Raw genomic sequence first — 26,113 nt, 5'->3', positions numbered from 1 at the left:
GCATGGCAGAAAAATTCTAAAGAGATTATGACCACTGTTTTCACCATGTAAGGAGTACAGCTCTGTGTCTAAAATAGCCTGAAGATAAAGCCTGAGCTTGGCCACTTGTCACCGAGCAACTGCTGTTCCACCTTCCATTTATGTCTCCACCACATTCCTCCAGCATTCATCTGGACACACTTGTGCAGAAATGCAGCTGCGTGTGAGATACAGCACTTCAAAAGTCCCATCCCATCCCCACCACCCCCCCAAGAAAAACAGACATCAAGTTAATAATACTGAACAAAGAACCAACTTAAGTGAAATGAAGATAGCAAGCCCAAACATTTGTTTGCAAGGCTCCTGTTATAAACACTTAGAGAAGTTCCATGATCACAGAGTAGAACGATTCTAATGAAGGAACAAATTGAAACTTTAGGTCCAGGCTGAGCGTCAGCCCCTGCCTTCTCGGCCTGCTCCCTTGCTCACCAATATAACTCTGTATTGGCCAGGGGTCTGAGATCTCCCAATTGATGTGCATTCTGTTGGATTGCATCATTCCTTCTTGTGAGGAGGATAGTTATGTGACATGTGACATTTATATAATGCTTGCTGTTTGTACCATTGGCATCATGGCTTTTCTGGGCTGGTCCAGACCATGTAAAATCTCCCTAGGTAAACCCTGTGAAGCCCAAGGGCAGGAGAACACAGACTCAGGAAAGTCATGTGGCCCTAGGAGCAGAGGTTTAGCTCACTGCACTCTGCAAATAGCATGAATCCAGGAAACGTTCCTTCTCCTTGCTACCAGTTTTTGGAGTTCTCACCAGAACAGAGCAAATGCCAACTTCTCGTTCATTTGCAGGTTTGTTTTTCCTGGAGTAAGCTGCTCAACTTTGCCATTTTGACTAAGCAGGACCCTGATAATCTTCTTACACCATTTACAACAGGCTCCAGTAAGTCAATTGATGCTTTATTTTTATCATCCAAACAGGTGTACATATTCCATGATTATTCAAGGTGGCATGATATACCACCACTAATCTCCTTGAATGTGCCTTTTATCCCAATTTTATCATCACAACAGGTGTGTAGCAGTATTGTCATTGCCACTATAAAGCAAGGAAGTTGATGAACAAATAACATAAGTTGTTCCATCTCCCACCACCCTATGGGGGTTATAGGTTTAAAAGGTGGACGCTTGCATGATCTCAAACCTTTTGAAACAGAGCATAGGAATCACAGTTAATGACCCCTACAGCTCCACACAAAACACCTAAATGATGAGAATTCCATACTTATCCGCACATCTGCCTGTTCACACCTGGTGTTACTAGCTATTAAAAATATCAGACTCACTGGACAATGGTGGGAAACACAGAAATACATAAGTAAGGCATTGAAAGTTGCCAAGCATGATGGCTTATGTCTCCATTGCCAGTATTCAGAAGGCTGAGAAAGAACATTACATTAAGTTCAAGATCAATTTGGGCTACAGCTGATAACCTGTCACAAACAAATGAGCAACAAGCAAAACCTCCAAGCTCAGTCCTGCTATTAAAAGTCCTGGCCCTTTAGTATTTTCCTCTTGACCATTCCTCCCATGAAAGTTCTGGCTAGCCATGAATGTAAACATTCAAAATTGTCGTGTATGAACCAGTATATCCTACACAATGTGCATAACCCTATAACTGATAATGTTTTTTTTTTTATCTTATTGTCTTAAGAAGTCAAACAACTGGAATAAACACATGAACATGGATTTTATTTTTCTTCAGAGCACTGAGGACTGAACTAGGTAACTTTGTGTACCAGAAAATTGCTTTATATCCTCAGCCAGTTTTTATTTTATTTTTATACAGGCTACTTTAGAACTTCTAATCCCCCTGACACACCTTCCCGAGGAGCTCGGATTAGAGGCGTGAGTCACCAAATCTGGTATGAAAATGAGCAGTTTAGAGACCACTAACATCTTAATGTCTTGACAGTAGTGATAATATACCTTCTTTAGAAATCTATAGAAACCTTACAAAAGTGAGCCGTAGTGGATAGAGTCATTACCAGTAAGAAAGGGTGATAGTTCTGACCTTGGCTGCTCTCCATACTGTCCCTAACTAAACTCCTTCTGCTGATTTAGCTTTAAACCTGTACTTTCTTGGCTTGCTCTCAAATGTAACTAGAGACAGCTGCTTCCTGCCGCGACTCTGGCTGGCCTCTGTGAAAGATGCCTGTTGTCCTTCCTAACACAGCTAGAATCAAGTTGTTTCCTTCACTCAAGACTTCGGTGGACCACAGGACTTTCCACACATCTTTTGATGTCTTTATCCCAGACAGGAAGCCAGACTCTCCACAGAGAGTCCCAGGAGCTGGCTAGAGATTGCCTCCCTCAACACAAGTAATGGTCTATTTATAACACACCAGACTCAACATAGCCCACAGTGGACTGCTGATTCATACCAGTGACTGACTGATCTTTATTGTAAATTAGAGGAAACAGTTTATATTGTCCATTTCTGAATCTCTTAGGCCCTTCGCCAAAAGAAAATATTTCTTCCGTAAGTAAGTCTCCAGGTATCAAAGATATTTTTAGTAATATGAGTGTGGAGAAGAAAGGAAATTGATTTTGGTAATGTGCAAATGTAAAATGGGATAATTACAACTAATTGAAGTCCTGAAGCCATCCTCTAGGAAATGGCCTTAGCCTTATAATAGACTTTGCCTTGACAATAGAAAAGCAATAAGACCACACACTTCATGCGAAATACTGTGCTGAGCATCTTCACCGAGCCTGCAGTCTCCACAGAATAAGTGATTGTCCCCTTTTCACAAAAGAGGAAACCAAGGCATTGGGCATACTTACAGTAATATGTATGGATCTTAAAAAACATAATTCTAGATTCAAATCACAAAGAGACTACAATGCAATAGCATTTGTAAAATTAAAAGGCATGCATACTGTGACAGTTTAAATGAAATAGTCCCTAAAGGCTCGTATATTTGAATGCTTGATCCCTAGTTGGTGGAAATTAAGAGGTCTGGCCTTATTGAAGGATGAGTGTCATAGGGGGTAGGCTTTGAAGTTTCAAAAGCCTGCACCAGGCTCTCCTCCTCCCTCTCCCTCTCCCTCTCCCTCTCCCTCTCCCTCTCCCTCTCCCTCTCCCTCTCCCTCTCCCTCTCCCTCTCCCTCTCCCTCTCCCTCCTCCCTCCTCCCTCCTCCCTCCTCCCTCCTCCCTCCTCCCTCCTCCCTCCTCCCTCCTCCCCCTCCCTCCTCCCCCTCCCCCTCCCCCCTCCCCCCTCCCCCCTCCCCCCTCCCCCTCTCTCTCTGTCTCAAACGTGAAGATAAGATGTAGTAGGTCCTCAGCTACTGCTGTGATGCCATACCCGCCTGTTGCCATGCTCCCCACAATAATTGTGATGGACTGAACCTCTGAAACTGTAAGCAAACCCCCAGTCAAATGCTTTCTTTTGTAAGTTGCCTTGGTCATGATGTCTCTTCATAGCAACAGAAAAACTAACTAAGACACACATATATAAAACAGTATGTATGTATTTTATAAGAATACACACACACACACACACACACACACACACACACACACACACACTGAACTGTTACCTTTGGGAAATGGGGGCAAAGAGAAACAGGCAGTAAGAGAGGCCTGCATACAACAATAGAAGGCTGTACCAAAGGCTGAGTAGTTAGTGCCTCAACCTGTTAGCCACTATTGGAGAGATTTCCCCCCTCCTCAGGGTCCTCATGATGACTGCCAGGAGAGCATGGGTTTGTAGCTCACATCTTTACAAGACTTCCTGAAGCACAAATCAGTATATCTGAAGACTATTTAGGTTTTCAGCAAGAAATCTTACTAAGTAATAGTAACAGTAGTCATTACCATTGCTGGCCACTGATTTGTCTTGTTGCTAATCTTTCAGAAGACATTGACTGAGAAAGACCACACACACAATAACTGTCTGAACAACTTAGGTAAAAATCTGCTTCATCGAGCTATGAGGTAAGTTCTCTAAAGCACCAGGAAGTGTCTCCGACATATATCAGGAAGGAGGAAGTGAATGGAACTTGGGGAGGGGATTTCTACTGTGTCTCAGACACTCACTCTCCCCTAGGAATACCAGGCTTGGTTTTGATTCCCTTTGAGCCAGCTGACTTACCTCAATAGTTTTACAAGTGTCCTCCAGCTGGCTGATCACACCCTGGACTCTATCGTTGCTTCCCACAAGTACAGCAATGCCATCACTGAGCTCTGACTAATGAAGAGAAAAGAAGACTCAAGACATCAGGGCTTTCCTAGTCATGGATAGCTATGGCCTACTCACAGCATTGTCCTCTGGGGTTTAATCCCTGAGGAGTAAACAAGCCTACAGACAAGCTTCAAGCTCCTGGGTTTCTCCTACATATTCTTACCATGGGTGAAGAAGAGGGAGCTGCTTGTGAGCTGCATCTCCAGTTTAGGCTGGAGGGATTGCTCAGTGCTGCCCATCTGGCTTGTGGCCTCAGAACAGAAGTTTGAGGATGAAGGTGGCCATGGAAGGCCAGACTTTTCTGGCACTATTAATTAAGGTGTTAATTAAGTACCTGTAAGAGGTAGGTGTGGGGTATGACTTTTTATACAAAACCTAGAAAATATAATTAATCCCATCTAAAGACTGAGGTTGGGGCCAGTTATGGGAAACCTGTGAGCCTTTTGATATTGCAAACAAACTTTGATATATGCTTGGCTTTGTGTTGGATGAGGCTTCATAATTTCTACATTATTGATGGAGAGCTGGATTCTGTTAAAAACACAAAGAAAACCTAATTATAAGATATATATTATATATAAGATATATATAATATATAATTATTATATATAATAATATATAATATACATATGATAGTATATTGAAGCTGGAGGCTTCTGAACATTGCATAAGTGGAACAGTATTACAGGCAAAAACTTGGAACTCAAAATGAATTGTTTGTCTAATGCAGTTCAAGACTAATCTTACTAGAGCAATAAATGCAGAAAACATTCACCTAGCAGGTGTATGTATATGTCAGTCCTACTATGCTAATACAGTGCAGATACATGCAAATGCTCACTAGACTATTGTGCAAACTTAAAACTGCAACATGTGACTGGCTTTAGCGTAGACAATACAACTTTAAAATTCCTGGGTTCTTTTGATCCCCAAGGTATTTTTCTGTTCCTATTTACCCTCCTCCTAAACTGGATGTGGAGCCACACAGAGTGCACAATGGGGACTTGGGAAATGTGGCTCTCATCTCCCTTTGGCCTAAACTTCTCCAGGTTATTGAGAAAGACATATAACCAATATAAACCCAAATTTTCCCACATTTGGAAGGAGAGGTCTAATAAATCTGGGTGTAAGGCATTTAAAACCTACAGTCTTCTCTAGATGTGGAAGGTAACATGAAAACCTATTAGTAAACAAGAAGCTACTCTGACCAAAGAGGAAAGGGCTGGGAGTCCTACTTCCCATCTCCCTGCCCATCCCATGAACTCCCAGGCCTCTGAAGGAAGTAGTCTAAAGCAGATACCATACAGTTCTACCATGCTGGCCTTGGGACTAAGGGGTCAGAACAAAGAAAATAAAAAGTAAGCTGAAAATAAATAACAGCAACAAATGCACGTCATGGCTACTGGTCATAACGGGTGTAACAAACTGATTGGCTTCCAAACTGATTTCAACTCTGGTCTCGGATATAAAATTGACACAAATGCTTGTAAGTGGAAGAAACAGACGTGATGGACCTACGGACACACTAACTCCTTTACCTGTATAGAAGCATAAATTCTAGGCTGCTGCTATTTGTCGTAGGGCCGATGAGACGCTATGAAGACTGTATTGAGTTAGAGTGAGGAGGCCCAGATCCAGTTCCTGTGGTGAGGGCCGTGTACTGCATTCAAAGAGTGCTTTGAGGGCCAGCGGGAAGCATGGACGTTGAGTTGTTTTGTAGCTATATGCCATGACTATGTGTCTCATACACAAGGAGTTGGTGCGAAAAGGCTCTGAAGAAGCAAAAGACCATCTTATTGATGAACAATAAAAATTATTCTAGGACTGGAAAGGGAGAGTGATTCTTATCTGTAGCTTTAACTCTGAGTCATCTTTATCAGCTGGAATTTGATCAGCACTCTACCACTACATCTTTAGCCACCTCCAAAGGCCACAGAGAGTGAGTGACCCAGACCTCCTGCACTTTTTTTCCTTTTTTCTCTGGTCACCGCTCTGGGCAACTTCATAACCTTGAAGGGAATGGAATTTGAGACGAACTACAAAGCTACTTCCTGTGAGGCCTTCCACTTCCTGTGAGACCTTTCACATCCATCCTCCCCTTTGTTTTGCTCCCCTCTTTGGTCACATGGAGCTAACTCACTAGTGCTTAGAAGGGGCTGAGGAGAAGAACTTCCTACCTTCTGTCTCTGGAACACATGGGTCAGGGGAGCCACCTGGCAGTCTTTATGAGCGCCAAAAACCTTGCACAAGGAGCAGGTGGGCACTTCACAGTTCAGACAGTAGATGTTGATGCGTTCCTCTTCATGCTCCTCACACATGGGCTGGTCCAATTTTTTTTCTGGCCTAGGAGGAGGTAAGAAGATAAATAACTATCATCCTCCACCAGGGCAAAACAGAAGGGTGGCAAGCTTTGCAAACCCTATTGGTCCCTAACCTCCGAACCCTATTCTGAAGACTCCCAAAGCCCTTTCATGTTCAACTGAGTGGGAAGTCCTGACAAATCTCCATCTGCTTGAGCACTTGAGACGAAAGACACTGAAGTATAATAGTCTTCAATTAGCGTTTGTCAAATTTTATAGTGTGTTTGCTTCAGTTGGAGATATAAAAACTGCCCCGTGGAATTCCTGAAAGTTCAACATTGGTCTCCGGTCAGCCGTTTGGAACTCACTCCAGCTCTGTGCCCACAGATGAACTTACAGGTTTCTCATTCGATCTTTCTAGGCGTGAAGAAGAGTAGGCTACTGATAAGCTGCATCTCCATTTTGTATAGTTTATATCATTCAGATGTATAAAGATGTATTGCAATGTAAAACATACTGTCTACTGTAGGTCATGATTCCAAGTGTTTGGACACCCTGGTGTTGGTGTGTGGGATGGATTATGTAGCTGCAGTCCCAGATTCAGAAAGCAGAGAGACATAATGATATATCTCTACTGCACTGGGTAGTATTTGACACTGGCACCAGTAAATGGTGGGAAATATCTTTTTGTTTTCTTCTAAGAAAGCTTCATGAGGTTCTAGGCCCAATATTTTGCAAGAGGGATCTTTGTCTGGTCCCATAGCTGCATATGTTCACAAAAATCTATGACCTCCTGATTCACCCATGGATCTGGGACTCAAGCAAGGAAGCATGGCATGCATGGGAAGACTGTTTCCCTTCCCAGCTCTGTTCTAGATCGTGAGGCACAGCCAGTCTTCTTTTTTTGCTGTATAGTCTGTGCCTGGAGCAGAGCCTCAGAGAGGAGCCCTGCTGAAATAATTACCAAGTGACCGGGTGGTAAAATAGAAGTGAAAATTCTATTTTCTATTTCTAAATTCTATTTTCACTAAGTTTCTTCCATCAAGAGAAAAGACTTCTAACTAAATGTGGAAGAAAGAGCAGAGGCAGTTATTTGTGTTTCCTGTGGAAACCTCCCTAAAGAGGGCCAGAAAATACAAATACATAAAACAATAAACACACAGGGCAAGGTGACAATGAATAGATGTCTACCAAATGCTGAAACCTGGAAACATCTCGACAGTTTCTGCTGATTGCCCACAAGACAGATGCCTACAAGAAGTTGGAAGTCCTAGGAAGTTTCCAGAGCTGCAGCTGGAGTCTTTAGCAGAACCACTATGGGATAGCATGAAGGTGCAGGGGTGAGGGTCATGAGGGTGCAGGGGTGAGGGCATTTAATGAGGGGGACATTTTAAGAGACTCCACATGGAAATGTTCTCCATAAAAGCAACACTGTGAGCCAAGAGAGGAAGACATGGGTTGAAGTAAATGAAAGCAGAGAGTAGAGCCCAGCACTGAAAGGGCTCAGTCTGCAGCAGAAAGCTGATAGGCAGTGCCTAACATGGAAAAACAAAAACAGGAAATAGGACCATAACAGTGAGATACATATGGGGTGGGAGGGAGACTTGGCTGAGTGGTTAAAGCACATATTGTTTTTGCAGAGGACCAGAGTTTGGTTCCCAGCCACCCATGTGGTAAGCTCATGACCATGTCTAACCCCAATTCTAGGGGATCTGACACAATCTTTTGACCTTTACAAGCATCAGGTACACATACATGCATCCAGGCAAAACATTCATACATATAAAATAAATAAGCCTAAATTTTTTTTGTTACAAAAAGACAAACCAGTAACACAATTATCATTGGTATAAACAGCAAGATGTAGTTATTAAGTTATTGTATTTTGGAAGTGAGAATTGAGAGTGTGAGAGACCCCACACATATGTAACAGATGTGCAGCTTGGTCTTCATGTGGGTCCTGAACAACTGGAGCAGAGGTTATCCCAAAAGCTGGTGCCTATATGTGGTATATGTTCTTCTAGCTGGGCTGCCTGGTCTGGCTTGAGTGGAAGAGGAAGCACTAGCCCCGAAGAGACTTGATGAGCTGGGTAGAGAGACACCCAGGGGCCCACCCACTCAGAGAGCAGGGGAGGGGAGGATGGGAAAAGGATTGTGGGAGGGGATGACTGGGAGAAGACAGTGAGTGGGATGTAAAGTAAATAAGTAAAAATTAAATAAATGGCTGGAGAGATGGCTCAGTGGTTAAGAGCACTGACTGCTTGCTCTTCCAGAGTTTCGGAGTTCAATTCCCAGCAACCACATGGTGGCTCACAACCACCGTGTAATAGAATTTGATAGCCTTTTCTGGTGCTCTGAAGACAGCTACAGTGTACTCATATACATTAAATAAATAAATCTTTTAAAAAACTAAATAAATTTTTGAAAGAGTGTGAGAGACAAAAATAAGAACAAGCCTTCTCACTAAAGGCCTTGTAGTCTTGTTTAAGACTCTTTTAAAATTAAAATATATAAATGTCATTCCCATTGGTGCATTTAAAAGGACTGGGGAAATATCTTAGTCAGTAAAGTAAGTACTTGCCATGTAAGAGTTAGGATCTGAATTTGATTCTAAGCATCCTTAAAAAGGGTCAGAAAACAATGTGGTAGTGTATGTCTGTGGTCCTAACTATGGTAAGACTCAGGAGAGTCCCTGGAGCTTGCTAGCAGCTGTGCTCCTGTTTCAGTGACAGACCCTGTCTTAAAAGATAAAGTGGGAGCAACAGATCAAGACATCTGATCAACCACTGGCCTCCACACACATGTGCTCAAACACCTGCCAACACATAAACATGCAGACGTGCATAACACACACACACACACACACACACACACATATGCACACTCACATGCACACACACACACACACACACACACACACACACACACACAAACAATTTGGTAGGATGATAATAGAACCCACCTCAGATTTTTGAGAAAATCAAAGAATCACACCTGATTCACCTGTAAAGCTTCTGAACAGAGTATAACACACAATACAGAGTCATTTTGTTAATTATATTAACAAATTAATCACTGTATTTAATAATAATATTAACCAAATTAGTACCTTCTCTTGCCTAGTCCAAACTGTGGATAGTGCATCACCATACAGAATGTGAGATGAGGGCAGGATTTGTCAGAGGCCAGAGTTGAATGATACTTCAAAGCCCATTGTGGCAGTGTTTCCACTTTCTGTTGACAGTACTAAAGTCTATACCAGGGGTTAGTTTATTCTGTATACCCAGAGTTATTCTAAGGCCATCTAATACATCTCAAGTCTTGGGACTCAGGTCTGTTATGATTCTCAATTTCAGGACCAGTGAGTTTTATGTGATTAAGCCCCTTTTAGGCAACTCCAAAAGCAACCTGAGTGTAATAAACAATGTAAGAAAACAATCATAAAAATATCCCTGTTTCAGTTGGCTTTTGCTTTAGTGGTAGGGATTTGACTCACTGCTTTTCTCCAATTTGTTCCTCAGTTCTTGAAGAAACGCCAGGCTGACTTCACTGGTAAGGTAGTTTTACTAACACAAGTTTTAACATTTCCTGTCCTCTAGATTTTATAGCAAAAGCTGTTATGTTCATGTTTGAAGTTCCTACTAGGTGACTGGTGAGACAGAAAAATCATCGTAATAAATAAACACAGAAGACTGTGGTGTGCTTGTCTGTGCTGCTTACAGGTTAACATTGTGGAGCCCCTGCTGGGTGAAAGGCACTGGATCTGATTCTGAAACCATTGTCACAGAAATGCCTTTTAATAATTGCTTGCTTCCTAGTTACCAGTGGAATCTTGAGGAGACATCATCTCTCCTTTCACTTTCCTCTCTCCAAACCCTCCCATCTATCCCTCTTGCTCCTTCAAATTTATATAAACTCCTTTTAAATTGATATTGCATGCATATGTATATGTTTCTAAATAAGACCTGATTAGTCTATACAATTTTACTTTCATTATGTTTCCAGATACGACCATTTGGTGTTGGATAACCCGTTGGTGTGCTCTTCCCTGGGGAAGACATTCCCCCACTCTCAGCACTTAGTTGCCTGTAGTTCTTTGTGAATTGCAGCCTTGTGGTCTTTCTCCATCCACTTTGTCATGTCTATTTTTGTTTTCCATCTTTGGCTTGTGTTTAAGCAGTTATGTTGTTGGGGGTAGTAAGGGGTGTAGCTTCTGACATTAATAGGAAACACAGTCTCACAGCAAACTCCCTGATCTGCTGGATTTTAGAGCCTTTCCACCCCTTCTTCTGCAATGTTCCCTGAGCCTTTGATGTGGGAATCATTTGTAGATGTATCCACTGGGATAACTCTGTTGAACACAACAAAACACAGTGAAATCTGAATTGTAACCTGGAATCACATTCCTTCTTGTCAAGAAATTAGGAAACAAGAGAGACAGGTGGCTGTGGTATGTCATCAGCAATTCTTCCTCAGTTCCATCTATAGCCTGGTGCTATCTAATTTAGTTCTGAATCTTGAGCAGAAACTAATGGCCATAATAATCACAATAATTACATGTTATATTAATTGAACGACGTTCCTGCAAAGAGCACAAGGCGTTTATAGCCCTGCAGATGTTCCATAAGCACAGGCCTCTTGTAATAAGGTCACAATGGGTCCGTTTCTACTCAATTTCCATATGGCTACCAAGGTTTTAGATTCAAATGACCTGTGCAGAATAGAGATATAAGGGTCTTCGCACCATGGCTTTTAGGAATAAACTCTGTGGTTTCATCTCTAGGAATGTAAAGCTTATGTGGTGTGAGAAATACGTGTGAAGCCTTTTAAAATGTTCTAATGAATGGATGTGTGTGACATGCCAATCAACCGGGAAGTGGGAGCTAAGAGTGTTTAGTAGCAGGGAAACAGTCTGAAATTCATCTCTCTTCCTGTTTCTCTAAATGGACTTCCTGAAGGCCAGCGTTATATCTTGCCTTGAATGTTCCAAAGAGCCAATATTATGACAAATGATGATGTCAGAGTGTTTTAAAAGTATAAATATTACTGCTGTTTAGACTGTTTTAAGGCAATGCAACTAGGGGCTGTATTTTGGAAGATGATGTTTCTTAACTTATATACATGTTTGTGCTAGAGTTTTTCTGTATAAAAGGATCTGGAGTTTAGGAACTGCCCATGTGTCAACATGCCTAGTGTTGTCACTTATTTAAAAAAAAAAAAGAGTAAGAAGCCAGGGATATGTTTGGTGGATGTGTGGTATGGTGTGCGGAGAAGGGCGTGCCTCTGGGACTCATGCTGAGGCATCCCTTCCCCCTGAAGTACCAGCCACAGGTATAGTGTGGAGTGTAGTATAGAATAGAGTTTATTTAGGGCATGGGAAGAGGAGTTGAGGGAGTGGTAGACACACACAGAGGGGAGAGGGAGGGAAGGACAGGAGGGGGAGAGAGAGAGAGAGAGAGAGAGAGAGAGAGAGAGAGAGAGAGAGAGAGAGAGAGAGAGAAGAGACCTGGCCATGAGCACCACGTGGAGAGAGATGGGGGAGGGGAATGAGGAGAGAAGGGACAGAGAGGGAAGATGGTAAGAAAGCCAGAGAGCAAGAACAAGAGAGGAAGAGGATGAAGAGGGGGCAAGCAGCCCCTTTATAGTGAATCAGGCATACCTGGCTGTTGCCAGGTAACTGTGGGGCAGAGTCTAGAAGAAAAGCTAGCATCTCTAATGAATGTAATACAAGGCTGTGGGGTGGATCCCACCTCTGTCAACATGACTCTCTTTGATGGCACAGAAGCATGCACACTAGCTCCTTTCTTTCCTTCACACGCAACTCTGTCTCATTGAGGAGTGACATGGAAAAGCCTTTTAGTGAACGGTTAGCACATGGCTGGTAACAAACATGCAGTGTATCAACCCACTAAGACGAAAACAAAGGATCCAATAAGTCTTGCTCTCGAGCAGCTCTTACCTGGTGGACTCCTGCTTGTAAATGTCAATGATGTTTTCCACCAGCAGGTTCCTCTGCAGTCCGTAGACCCCATGTCTGTCTAACACCACCTCATGTCTGCAAGAGGGACAGCGGAAGCGGCCCCCCGATGCCACGGTGGTGCCTCCTCTTGTGGGTAAGTACGGGTTAGAGGCCTGTTCTTGCCAAGCAAGAAAAAAGGAACTGAGTAATCCCACAGACAGCTTTTTGGAGACTTATTTTCACTCTGTGACACTACATACAATACAGACTTCCCAGGGCTTACTGTACGTGGTCCTGAAACACAGGGCCCTCCCTGGTCCACAGTCTTCTGCAGTATGCCCGGGCCAGCAAGAGGCATTTCCCCTGTGTTTTCCTAACCCAGAGTTCCATCCAGAAACTCCAATGCTGAGGCCTGAACAGTAACTCATTTTCAATTCTTAAACAGATTCAGTGAATCAGTTTTGTTTTACTACAGACAAATATGGTTCTTAGAATTAAAACACAGCAGGATTTGTGAGGAACAGGTTGACTACCAAACCTGGGGAAATGATTCAGATACACTGACAACAGCCTCAGAAAGCTCTCTAGGGGAACTAACTTTGATCTCAAACACTGATGCAGGAGAGAGGGACACTCTACAGCTTCCAAATTCCAAACAAACCTACCTGGAAGATGTCACTGGCACATTTCCTGCACAGGTTGTGCTGGCAGGGGAGAATGACCACGGGCTTCGTGAACATCTCTAGGCAGATGGGGCAGATCAGTTGTTTTTCCAAGTTATCCATGGTCTGCTGCTCTTTGGAGAAAGACTTGTAATTCAGAGAAGTGCTCATTTCCTAGCCGTCTCTGAGTGTGCTGCCAGGGAAGGGTGCTCCCGAACGGCTTCTGTAAGTGTTTCCTGGAAATAATTCCAAGGACTGTACGATCAAGTGTCCTTTATGTCTCTCTGTGTGGAGGACATTGTTCCAGGCCTGGCTCAGAATGGGTGATGGAGCTGTTTTTAGCAACCCAAGGTCACATGACCCTGGACTGACTTGTCCATATAAGCCAGTGACAGGGGGATGGATTCTGACAGGTGACGGAGAACAGGAGTCAACATTCTTGCCCTGGGGAGTAAGAGAGTGGGTGGGAAGGGGATTACAAGACCCATTTAGCAGGGGTTATGAAGGGAGGACAATCTGGAGCCCACAGTTGTCAACAACAAATGCAAATGTGCATGCTTAGTCTCTGAGCCATGCCCTGGTGAGCACTTGGGAAGAACTTAGTGACAGGCTTCTGCAGAAGGCAGCCCTACAGTGTAACTGTATAGGAAGCATTGTTTCTTCCGCCTTCAGGAAACAAGCTACCCAAAGGAACATGGCAGCAACTTCTTAGGTGCAAGTAAGCAAAGCTTGTTCTGCAGATCTCTATCCTGATCTGAAGAGGGCAATAGTGTAAAAAGCCATGCATGATATTAAGTATTTTATCTGTGCCATGATTGGAGTATATAAAAATTCCAATTTAAAATGCTTTTACCATTAAAGTGTGTCCAAAAGCTTTTTCTTTTATACATGTTTATGTGTATGTATGCATGTTTACACGTGTGTGGGTGAACATATGCACATGCATGTGGGCTGGTATCAAGAGTCTTCCTCCATCACTCTCTATCTTATTCATAGAATCAGGATCTCTCAGCTGAAGCTAACATTAGCCAGTAGGACTAGTCTGGCTAGCATCTTGCTTAGGGGATTCCTCTGGTTTCCCTGGAATTACAGGTAGGCAGTCACACCCGGCAGGCATTTACATGAGTTCTGGGTATCCAAACTGGAGTCATTACACGTGTGTAGCAAGTGATTTATCCACAGAGTCATCTCCCCCAGACCTCTGTTTTAAAAAATTAGGAACCAAAATGTTGAGTATGTGGTTCTTCTCACGTAGCTCTCACTCATCCTCTGCCTCCTCCAACCCACCCCAACGCATACACCCTAAACAGGAAGACAAGTTGTGAGAGTCTATTTAAAATAAGCTTACTTTGCAACAGTAACACTCATTGGGATAGCAGCTGGCACTATAATTGTGTTCCATCACGTGTTGGAGTAAGATGCCAGTGCCGTCGATAGCTGAAGTGAATATGGCTTCCTATATACCTTTCCAATCTGCTCCTAAGTGTTTGTGCATTTTAAGCCTTCGTCCAAGGTCATGTTTTAAAGTGATAGCATCCCTAGTAATTTCTAGTATTCTTGGTCTGCTCTTGTATTGTAAACACAAATTCTGACATTTGCCAGGAATTTATAAAAAAATTTTTCCATATGTGTTGTATGTAAAACTTGAAATCAGATAGAAATCAAAAGAAATTTTATGCCAGTTTTTATGTGAAAAATTTTAATCTTCTTTCTCTATGATTTAAAAAAAATCCAAAACAAAGCACACACAAAAAAAATTCCCCATGTCATTGTGACTGGCTGTGCAGTCTTGCTCTATATGCATAAACAATGTATTTGTAAGCCCTGTTATCTAATAAGAAGTTATATGAATGCATGAGCATCAGGGGGAAAGTTTGGAGGAGTCTCTCAACACTTTCAATATTTATATAGCAACAGCAGTGAAGAAGGGAATTCATGCCAGTTCCCTGATGAATTACATCCTGTCACCTCACTTCACCAGTTAGATTCTGTTTGTAACCGGCTATGGAGCTCTCAGCTCCATATATGAGATAATTTCCAAGGGAAGTTCTACTGCAGAAGTAAAAGCCCTTGCAATCTAAAGAAAAGCACTTATTAGTCAGGGTTCTCCAGAGGAGTAGAATCAGTAGGGGTGTGTGTGTGTGTGTGTGTGTGTGTGTGTGTGTGTGTGTGTGTGTGTGTGTGTGTGTGTGTGAATGGTTTTATAATCTTTTGCAATGTGTTCTGAGTAGTAGAACCTCTAGTTATTATAAAAAGGAGTTAACTGGTGCTACCTGGGAGACTGGCAGAGTTTTCATTGAAGTTTTGACTATCAGAAAAGGACCTAATAGCAGTCCCACTATAAAGAAGCTTAAGAAATACTGATACCATTTTAGGAATTTTTATAGGATCATCCACTTGTCTCTATAGCATCACTACAAGACAGAACATCTTTGTAGATCTGTAGAGATCTGCTCAAAAGAGTGGGCTAATACCTAGTGATTGCGTTGTATGTTTAATAATAGCAGGAAAAGCATATTAATAGCAGGAATCTTTCCTAAAATGATTTTCTCCTACGCCTTGCATGCTGTAGATTTTAATATAAGGTGGTTATCTCGGGAAGATCACCTGCTAGTTATTAGCTTGTTCTATGATGGCTCCTAACAAAACAAAACAAAAAACAAAACCCTGCTAAGTTATTCATGAACCCTAATCAGCTGTAGGTGACAGAACCTAAATCCAGCTGGGTGAAGGTGCTTTCCGATGCCACAGGGTGAGGCAGCTGCAGAAGCCAGAGGGTTTGCCTGCTGACTCATGGTAGCGTTTCCTGCAGCAGCAGCCCTGGTGGGCGGTGCTAGGCATGTGAGTCGTCCCCACTTACTCTCCAATCATAACCCCAGAGTCCATTTCCTACTTCCCTTCCCAGTGCTACTGCCCTGTGCACGGGCTTGCTGACCTCTTATTTGGACCATGGGAGGTTTCCAATCTTTCCTTTAGCAAGTCTCCCGCATTGTCATCTGTCCCCATCACAGCAGGAAGGTCACTCCACCAACACAGACATGAGCTCATGGAATCAGTCTCATAAGAAATTTTTAATGACTTTCTGATACCTGGTTTTAGTAGGTTTTTAAGAAACAAGCCATTAGTATAGTATTCACGGGATGCCAACACATTAGTGGTGTAGGCTTCATTCTAGGCCAAACTACCGAACGCTCTGAGGCTCCCCATATACCTGTGCCTCCATGTCTGCAAACACGTCTTTCCCGAGTTGATCCATTCCAAAGCAATCCAACCATGGAGCTTTCCTGGCAGCCCAGCACGCCTTCTCATCGTGTGGTTCTTACGTGTGAATGAATGTGTGACCTCCATCACACTGAGCTCCTTGCAGGTACCAGCCTGATCTCTTTAGTCTTTCAATCCCCAGAGCTTTGTACAATAGCAACATACGGTAAGTACTCGGTGAATTCTTTTAAAAGGAATGGGTTCTTTCCACCAGTGTGCAACTCACTTACCACGTAACAGCTCTCAGTCAAGGGTGGAACATTGGTGTGTAGACTGGTAGCCCCATGAGATTACGTCACTTGGTGTCCTCTGTGGTTATAAGGACACTGACAGTGCATTGTGGACATGACTGAAGTGACACTGCTAGAAAGGAGTCTAGAGCCATGTTGTATACTTGTGTCTTAAGTTTCAATAAAAGGAATAAAATAAACACAGACAAGGCTTACATAATGAAGATGTGAAGAAAGCAGTTTACAGCTGTACAGCTGTGTTTAATAAATGTTTATCAAGCCTAAGTACGAAATTAAATGTTTACAAGGTAAAAAGTTATATGAACAGAATTGGGGAAATGATCCTCAGTTAAGAGCACTGGCTGCTCTTCCAGAGGATCCACGTTGGATTCCCAGCATCCATATGGTGTCAAAGAACCATATGAATTCCAGTTCCAGGGGATCTGACACCTTCTGTTGGCCTCTGAGGATACTGCATGCATAGGACACAAAGATATACCTGTAAGAAAAAAAAAAAAAAAGCCCATACACATGAAATAAAATAAAATTGCAGTAAGCTAATGTCAAATAAATTTTGAGGAAGTATTTTTAATTATTTATTCATTTATTTATAAATTGAGCAGCCCTGTGCACAGCTCTGGCAGTCTACAGTAGTCTGCATTCCTGTCCCAGGCTTCATACTAATTCACTGTCTCACCCAAAGCAGCTTCCAATCTTTTTCATCCTTTATACCCACTTTTCGCTGTACTTCAGGTGTGCAATGCTTACCACTAAGCTATAATTGCCTGAAGCATTCAGCACCAGACCATGCTGTTCTGGTTTGTAGTCTATGAGCAGTAAGACTTACAAAAGAGCCCAGTGCATAGTTCCCTCTGCCAGTTAGGCTTGTGTATCCAATCTGATGGTCCCACACTGATAGACTTGCCTAGGGATGCAGTTCTCAGGATGCAGCCCCAATGACAAATGAGTCACAACTATACTATTACTTTATAGACCATAGATCGTGGTTGTTGATTAAAGACATCTGGAATATCAGTAAAGTAACGCTCCCGGTGTGCTGTGAAGCTGTCTCTAGAGCCAAATCTCATGTCAGTCTTCAAACTGATAGGCAAGACTTAGTGAGAATTGAGGGCGGTTGGAGCCTAGGAACACAGGCCTCATTAAGTCTTCATTCCTGAGTCTATCATGCTGGTGGAATCATATTCAGAAACCTTGAGAAACTGAAATTTCTAATTTCTGAAGTGAGTCTGGGGCAATGATGACAGTCCCCCAAAGCCTGCTTAAGCACCTCAAAGTGTATTAATTGATGACAACAGAAAGAATTATGACATTTCCCAACCTCTAGTCACCAGATCAAATGGAAGCAGGCTTCGGGGGCCAGGGCAAGGCTATTCTGACCCTGACCACATGCGACTGAGCCACACTTTACACACAAGGATCACAGGGTTCTACATAACTGTCAGACTCTATCAGCAAAGCGGATTCCAAGGCCTCCTGAACTTGTGACCCACTGGATACACACTCAAGGATTCTCCAACATCTTCACTTCAAAAAATTGCTAGTGACACAATTCAGAAAAGCATTGTAGTTATATTCCAGCTGCGATACAGGCTAAATGTAAAATACCCCCACACACTCCCCACTCCCGGCCCCGACCCCGGCCCCGGCCCCGGCCCCCGCCCATGTATTTGACCCCTTGGCGCCTGCCTGGTGGGGACTCTTTGAAAGGTTGTAAAAGCTTTAAGTCTAGGAGACAGAGAGCCTCACTGGACAAAGGAGGATACCAGTTGCAGGCCTGCCTCACTTTCTGTTTGCTCTCTGCTTCCAGAGAAAAGGAATCCCACCTGTATGCTCCTGCCATGACTTCCCCTCCACAACAAATGGTGCTCTTTACAACAGCAAGCTTTCAGTAGGAATTTTTTCACAGAAATGAGAAAAGTAATTTATGCAAGATGTGTGTGTGTGTTATTTATAATTAATATAATAGACAGTATCCTTATAATTTTATTTCTTTAGAGTGGAAAGATAAAAATTAAGACCAACCTGAAGACAAGTCAGGAAGGACTTGAATATGGTCCCCAGATGTGAACTTGCATATCCTAAGTGGAGTCAAGATGCACCATTCTCCAGGCACGTAGATGCTAGACCATGCAGAGAAATGTTATTCAGGGAGGCTCACCCATGCTTCTGAGTACAGAGTTATCACTGAGGCATGCTGGATTTGATTATTGTTCATGTGACTAGCTGTAGCCCTCCTTGCTTCACAGAGGCCTGGCTGATACTAACGTGCCTTAGAACTCCAACACTCTAATGATTGGGTCGCTCTTGCCATCCTGATCAGTCTATCTTGAGACATCTTATTAGCATAAATTATCAACGATATCAGTCGGGAAATTCTAAGAATTTAGAGAAGTTGGAACCAGTGCCAAATTCTTTATTATTCACTAAAGTCTCAGTATTGTCTTCAGAGCTGAGGAAGGGAAACTATAACATTATTTTTACTTCTGTTTCAGCACAACAAATAAACACACACCTAGTTCCAGTCACCTTGTATAATAGCATCCCATAATAGCTATTATCACTGTGGCCAGCTGTGGCTGAAAACAGTGGTCCAGAGGTTTAGTTGCTCAGGTGTGCAGAGAGCTGATTTACAGTATAGATTCCAGGATCTCTTTCTATGAAAGTCCCAGGAAAACTTTCTATGCTAATGAAGATATTTAATTTGTTGTGCATAAAACTAGACTGGAGTTTAATGTTTTAAATATATTAGATAAACTTAAATTTTTGTGACAGGAAGCCATTTTGTCCACTGATGTGTTTTATGCCTGGGTGTTTCACGCCCTTAAAACACTTCTGATTATCTAAGAACAGTCTGGTGGATTTCTTGTCAGACGATTTTGCAAGACCTTAGAGAGTGCTGTCATTAATAAAGATGAAACTGAGCTTGTACCAGAAAGGTCTGTAGACAGCTCCCCCTTGAAGGCTCTCCTCCCAGTGAGACATCAGATGCTGAAGCATCAGGAGACACGAGCTGGACCTGGACCTGATGTTTGTATCCTTGGTGACAGTGAGTGACAAGGTCCTATGAAGAATCTAGAAGCCTGTGAGGCCTCAGGCCGAAGCTCTTGAATTACCCAGATGGCCTTGTCTTCAGGCCTTGGCCTAGGGGAGTGGTCCCATTCTTCCTCTCAGAGCACAAGGTAACCAGTCCATGTAGGACATCTGCACCCACGCTTTGTTTTGGTTGGTCCTTTCCAACTCCTTTTCCTCATCTCCCCATCTCTTCTTCCCAAGCAATCCTCCATCCACATTTATGCTGTGTGTGCTTTCTTACCTACCCCCTGTCTCCTTCCTAAGTCCCTGTTCTCTCCTCTTGTGGGCCTGATTCCTAGTTTCATGACTTATACCCACACTCATCCCCACCGATACACTCATGTGTAACAGGCAGAAGCTAAGACCCACATGTATGAGAGACCATGTGATATTTGTCTTCTGAACCATGGTGGTCTCACTTAATATGAGACTCTCCAGTTCTATTTTACTACAAAATCTTAAATTGAATTTTAAGCATCATTTAATTTAAGTTTATGATTAAATGACCACATGTGGTGAGTAGGTTCTTATTGGACAAACAGCCCTTGATTGTGAATTTAAAAAAAAAAATCTTGGAGAAACTAAGGTATATATAGCGGATTCTCCCACAGGAGCTTGGAGAGCATCACTGGGTAGATTGTACCTATAGCTGGAATATGAATGCACATCTGCTCCAGATGATTAGAAGAACAATATCAGCTATCTACACCAGCTTCCAGAATGTGTCAATAACATTCTGGGGACAGGAGGAATTTGAGGCATGAGTCAAAAGTGGTACCATTTCTCAGCGCTCTAGAGTACCTTGGGCATTTCATTTATTCCTGGCTCCTCTGTCTCATCAGCACAGGTCCTTGAAAATATGGAAGCTGAGCTTCAACAAATATATGTCCATCATACAAAACAGGATTTATGGTCAGAGACAAGGTGAAACCAACAGGAACTATTAGATACAGTTCTGTTAGTTACGTTTCTTATCGCTGGGATAAAATACCTGATGAGAAGAGTTTAAGGAGGAAAGGGTTTACTGTACAGTCTGAGAGAATAATCTATCTTGACAGAGAAAGTGTGGGGGCCGGAGCAGCTCTAGCAAGGTATGGGGAACCTGGGGCAGCTGGTTACTGAGTCATGGTGAGGAAGCAGGGGGTATCTAAAGGTTGGTGCTCACACGTTTTTTACAGGATGTGGGAGTCCACCCCAGTGACTGGGGAACGGAGCTCTGCATATCCAGGGTTGGTCTTCCATCTCAGTTAAATCTTTCTGGAAATGCCTTCACAGACATACCCAAAGGCATAGGAGATTCTAAAAAAAAAAAAATCAGTCCTTTGGCAATTGAGATCAACACAGACGGAAAGAAAACCATGATTGCAAGGCCAGTCTTGCATCTGGCCTAATCTCTTATACCCAGGAGAACTGAGGAAGTTGTGACTAATTCCATCATTAAAACAGAGAAAAATACAAATAAAACATGATAAGAACACTGGATGGTGTGACTGTTGGAGGCACCGGTGAGCCCTGAAGGAGGGGGCTCAGCCAGAGTGGACATCGAGGTCACAAAAACAGGCCATGACTCCCATGTTAACTCTAGCATTGATTAATTCGACTCCAAATTACTTTAATCCCAGGCCAAAACAAAGTAGCAAATAATTTATCTTGGGTAACCAAGGGTTCTTGGTGTGTGTGTGCAGATGTGCTAGCTCTACATGCATGTGCATAGGAAAGCCAGCCACTGACAGCAGCTGTCTCGGTCTATCATGCCCTTAATCTTTTAAAGACAAGACAGTTGCATAGGCTGGCTGGCCAGTGAGCCCCTGGGACTCTTCTATCTCCATCTCCCAGCACTAGGGTTACAAATGTTTCTGTGTGGGTGCTTAAGCCAACTCCTGGGCTGCAAACTAAATCCTCTTTAGTTAAGAGAACTAAAATGTCAGTAGTTTTCTGCAGTACACATCCATCCACCCCTTCCTCCTCCCCACAACTATTGTGAGCATAATACACTGCACATTCCATAAAGAAGGTTACACTTTATTTGAAATTTAGATGAACTGGGTTTGTTCCAAGTACCAGGCTCTGCTGTGTTCTGCACAACCTGGCCCTGGAAACATGACTCAGGTGACACAGAATGAAGAAATGACAGACACATATAGAAAAGCTGCGTGGGGGCACCTATGATACAATCAGACAGCCAGAAAGTTCACTGTGCACATCACAAAGGGAAGGGGCTAACTGCTCCAGGGGAGGCCTCTGAGGGGCAGCACCCTCAGGTTGTACATATCCGGGAGGAGGAAGCTGTGGTTGGTAGTTTATGCATACACTGGTTTTAACTAAAGGCCAGTTGTTTCTCACTAGTTCTGGGAACAGAGGAAGGCTTTGCCATCCCTGTGAGCCTCACCTGGGGTAGGCTTTATCACTCCATGAGTCTGAGGCAAGGGGGTCCTTGACACAGACTCCATGTTAACAATATGCTGGCAGCTGGGGCTTCATCTTCTCCTCACAAGGCTTGGTAGATCTCCCATTTACAATGGCGCTTCCTTTGATTTCCTATAGCCAAAGTTGTGGTTTTAAAAAACAGCTCCTAAAAAGCTTGAGTGACTTGCTCAAGGCCTGTCTTCCCAGCACCTGTGAGGCGGAGCCCAAGGCCTTATCCTACTGAAAGCCAGTAGTACTGAAATACTACACAAAACCGCCACCACTTACAGCCACAACAGAAGCAGGACCCCAGTCTTAGGAATTCGCCTTCATGTATCAACCTTAAAAGTTACTGAAAAGTAAACTCCAGCCCCCAGCCCTCCTTTCTGTAGTCGGATCCCCGAGATTGCCTATACTAAGTTCCTGATTCAGAAACTCCACTTGCCGTGCCCTGCTCATTTGGCCTGTTACAGTTTTTCTTGCTACCTGGAAACAAGGAGTTTGAACACATGATTTTAAATTCTGAATGAGAAACGACATTTCATGAAAATAAAAATCAAAAGGAAGTGACCAGTTTCAAAAGTCCTTGGACGATCTGGCATTTCATTTATTAAGCTGACTGTAAATTTCTCGTTGGAAGCTGTGTTGTATCTTGATAATTGCTCCAGCTTCAAAGACGTTCTTCATAGATTTCACTTCATCACAAAGATCTCTGAGGAAATGTGTAAAGCCAACATACTGTACTTTCTTCTGAGTATTTCTTGCCACAGTTTATGTGCTAGAAATATCCAGCGAGGTGTCTAACAAGTGGTCACATCTGATGATGTCACCTGGGCTCTAGGTCCTCCTTACCATGCCTGGAACTGTACACTCCTGCTACCATGTTCTTACAAGTTCTGAGTAAAATGCCAGTGGTTATACAGATGCTATTATGGCCATCCCATAATGTGTTTGTCCACTATTCTGTGTTTTCAGTCTTGTTCTACCTGCCTTGCTTAGAGAGCCCAGCATCCGTTTGCACACTGTCTTATGTATTTAGACAACACGCACACAAGGATTCCAAGCAACTCCCCTGGCCTGCAGGTGTGGCATGTTCACCAGGCCTCTTGGTATTGTAATTGTCCCAAGGTCTGCAGCATGCTAGCAAAATGCCAGGCCCTATGAATGCCTCTCAATAACCCTCCCCTTTCCTTTTCTTCTGTCTTCTCTTTTCCTCCACCGGCTTCCACTTCCTACTGATAACAGTAGTGTGTTTACTGTGTTCCGGGACCTATGCTAAGAGATTCCAAATTCTACCTTTATTGAGAGGAAGTGCCATTATGGCCATCCTGCTTTACAAAGGATGAAATCAAGGTGCTGAGTGACCTGTCCAAAGTCCTACAGAGACAAGACAGAGCATTGGCTTTCACCGACCACATGACTAAGCACTCTGTGACTCATCCTCCTGGTTTCCACGAGTGAACATCTGTGCTTCCCTGTCTGACTGCTGACCTCGGGAAGCGACTGGATTCCGCGTCGCAGACGCCATACCTACTATCTGACTTGCCACTGCTTTCCCTTTTCACCACGTGCAGTTACAGGGGTTATTGTTAGTTACTGTTCACAAATACGATTTCAGTAGCAGAGCTCTGCGGTGAACACCAGGAACCTCAGGTCTGGGAAAGCTGAGGTAGACAATGAAGAGCCAGAGGCCTGCACGGTGTGGCAGCACACCCTGCTCTGACACACACACACTCACACACAGAGCACTTGGGAGGCACAGGCAGCTCAAGCCCAGCTACTGAAGCCTTGTCTCAAGACACTGAAATAAGAAAAATACATAATGTATATGTAGGGGGATATATTTAAATGACAAAGAGTCTATTAAAAACTTAATTGAAAATAACAAAATGGGATTTAAAATGGAAAGACAGGAAGTCGAAGACAGCAAGAAATTGCAGCAGATTGCACTGGAAACAAAAGCACACAAGTTGCCCAGGACTCTAAAATGTACAAAAGAATTATGATTTATTATAATCCTCAAAAGTCTAATAATTCTGCCCTTGACTGAAGTGTGTGTGTGTGTGTGTCTTTTAACAAGGAGAGCCTAAGTCGAAGTGTTTTTTTTTTTTCGTTCGTTCGTTCGTTTTTAATTTTCAGTTTTCCCTCAGTGCTGGTCCCTAGTCTAAGCAGTGCTCCACAGTTTCTTCGAGGTGGGAACTAGTCCCAACGTCTTCTGGAGGAAATCGCTCCAGCGCCCTCGACACTACCCTTAGGCATCTGTCCCCCTGGTGGAGCCACACAGCCCGGACCCTGAGCTTAGCCAGGGTTTAAAGCCGGGTCTCCTTTTTGTTTTTCTACATACAGGTTAGATGCATGCCTCGGAGTTTCGGACACCACACAAAACACAATATTGAAATTCACCCCACTGAGTTTTGCCTACTGTCTTTCGGGTCGAATTGAGGTGGATAACAAAATTAAAAGAAAAACTACAGAAATGGAAAAGAAAACTGGAGGATGCGGGCATCGATCCCGCTACCTCTCGCATGCTAAGCGAGCGCTCTACCATTTGAGCTAATCCCCCTACGATTGGATTTAGTTACTGTGTGCTCCTCTAGAGGAGGACCAGCGCACTGCTAGGTACAGAAAATGCTTCGAACATGCCTTGCAATAGAGATTAAAAGGTCAAAATGTAAGCTCCTTCCTTCGAGCCGGAATCGAACCAGCGACCTAAGGATAACCACAGACACATGCCTACAGTCCTCCGCTCTACCAGCTGAGCTATCGAAGGAAGCGATAAGAGGTCTGGCGGATGGACTCCATAACGCCACGTCACTCCTCCGCGCGCAGCGATCTCCAAAGATCCGGCGGACCTGGTGTGTGGAGCTCGGGTTCACAGAACCGCATACATGAGGAACCGGCTGGGCGGTGGTGCAGCCGCACTCCGGGACTTGTCTGAGCGCGCTCGCACCATGGGGTCGCAAAAGGTTGAAGCGTAAGGCAGAGTAAAGGCCAGAGTTGGAGAGAAAGTCCTGGAACCGCCGAGAGGCTTAGCGAGCTCAGAGGCTGAGAGGGGCCTGGAGAAAAACAAAACGTCACTGTCTCCTTCGAGCCGGAGTCGAACCAGCGACCTAAGGATGCCTCCTAACTGGAGAGTTAGCTACAGTCCTCCGCTCTACCAGCTGAGCTATCGAAGGGACATAAATAAGCTTTCTGCCCCTTTGATCTGAATACATCTGAGAAAGGGAGTTCGGCAGGCAGACGGAGCTGCGCATGCGCACTTCTCAGGACTCACACCTCCCCCTCTCCCCCGAGGGTCACTGGTTGTTTTATGCCTGTGCGCAACCCCCGCTCCGCCTCCGGCAATCCTAAGCGGCCTAGAAAGCACCCTAGCACAGTATCCCCGGGAGGCCAGGCTCTGCTTCTCCTTCGTCACCCGCCCTGCCTGTGTTGCCTTTTCCTCTCTCACTACGTTTGATGAGACTGTAGAGAACTTACTCACGCTGCCATCCTGAAAACCCCTAGAACGCTCCTCATCGACGGGCCAGTGGCGCAATGGATAACGCGTCTGACTACGGATCAGAAGATTGTAGGTTCGACTCCTGCCTGGCTCGAGTTTTTAGCTCTGGGCTGGCTTAGCACTGATGTAGTCCACATTCTGTGCCAGTTTTGCTCTGGATCCCTGTGGTAAAGTTAAGGGAGACTGAACCTCCCCGTGGTGCAGGACAACCTGCTAGAATTGTAAGGATTCTGAAGTTAAATATTTTACCTAAGTGGGCCCTTTCTTGGCAAGTCAAGACAGTAAAATGTCGAGTGCTTGTCTCCATTTTGATACTGTGCCCACACTGTTGTTAGAGAGGGTTTTTGTTTGGTTGGTTTTGGGTTTTTGTTTTGTTGTGTTTGTTTGTTTGTTTTTAATCCACCCATCTCATTGGGTCTCTTCACCAAGCCAGGTGTTTAAGAAAAATGAGCTCTGTGGACGTTGCC

General features: G+C 43.7%; 1 protein-coding gene and 4 non-coding genes across 8 annotated transcripts in view; 1 reads left to right on the top strand and 4 right to left on the bottom strand.

Annotated features, from left to right (window-relative positions):
• Positions 1-13,468, bottom strand: part of Trim55 (tripartite motif containing 55) — a 38,374-nt gene extending 24,906 nt beyond the window's left edge. For all 4 annotated transcript variants that reach the window (XM_076932178.1, XM_034500425.2, XM_076932179.1 and 1 more), the window contains exons 1-4: positions 13,161-13,468; positions 12,496-12,668; positions 6,414-6,579; positions 4,147-4,242 (exon numbers count right to left, since the gene is read on the bottom strand). In XM_076932178.1, the coding sequence (XP_076788293.1) occupies positions 4,147-4,242; positions 6,414-6,579; positions 12,496-12,668; positions 13,161-13,328 (603 nt within the window). In that variant the 5' untranslated portion in view covers positions 13,329-13,468. The remainder of the gene's footprint in view (positions 1-4,146; positions 4,243-6,413; positions 6,580-12,495; positions 12,669-13,160) is intronic.
• Positions 13,469-24,637: 11,169 nt separating this feature from the next.
• Positions 24,638-24,710, bottom strand: Trnaa-agc (transfer RNA alanine (anticodon AGC)). The gene has a single exon. It is a non-coding gene; the product is annotated as a tRNA-Ala (tRNA).
• Positions 24,711-24,828: 118 nt separating this feature from the next.
• Trnay-gua (transfer RNA tyrosine (anticodon GUA)) lies at positions 24,829-24,917 on the bottom strand. The gene is given in 2 exon segments: positions 24,829-24,864; positions 24,881-24,917. It is a non-coding gene; the product is annotated as a tRNA-Tyr (tRNA).
• Positions 24,918-25,229: 312 nt separating this feature from the next.
• On the bottom strand, positions 25,230-25,323 carry Trnay-gua (transfer RNA tyrosine (anticodon GUA)). Its single transcript has 2 exons — positions 25,287-25,323; positions 25,230-25,265 (listed from the first exon to the last, which is right to left on the bottom strand). It is a non-coding gene; the product is annotated as a tRNA-Tyr (tRNA).
• Positions 25,324-25,667: 344 nt separating this feature from the next.
• On the top strand, positions 25,668-25,740 carry Trnar-acg (transfer RNA arginine (anticodon ACG)). The gene has a single exon. It is a non-coding gene; the product is annotated as a tRNA-Arg (tRNA).
• Positions 25,741-26,113: the final 373 nt, after the last annotated feature.

The sequence above is a fragment of the Arvicanthis niloticus genome, chromosome 4 (genome assembly GCF_011762505.2).
Source record: "Arvicanthis niloticus isolate mArvNil1 chromosome 4, mArvNil1.pat.X, whole genome shotgun sequence".
In the NCBI taxonomy this organism is placed as follows: domain Eukaryota; kingdom Metazoa; phylum Chordata; class Mammalia; order Rodentia; family Muridae; genus Arvicanthis; species Arvicanthis niloticus.
The sequence above is the reverse complement of the archived record's forward strand: the minus strand, read 5'-3'. Positions and strand labels throughout refer to the sequence as shown.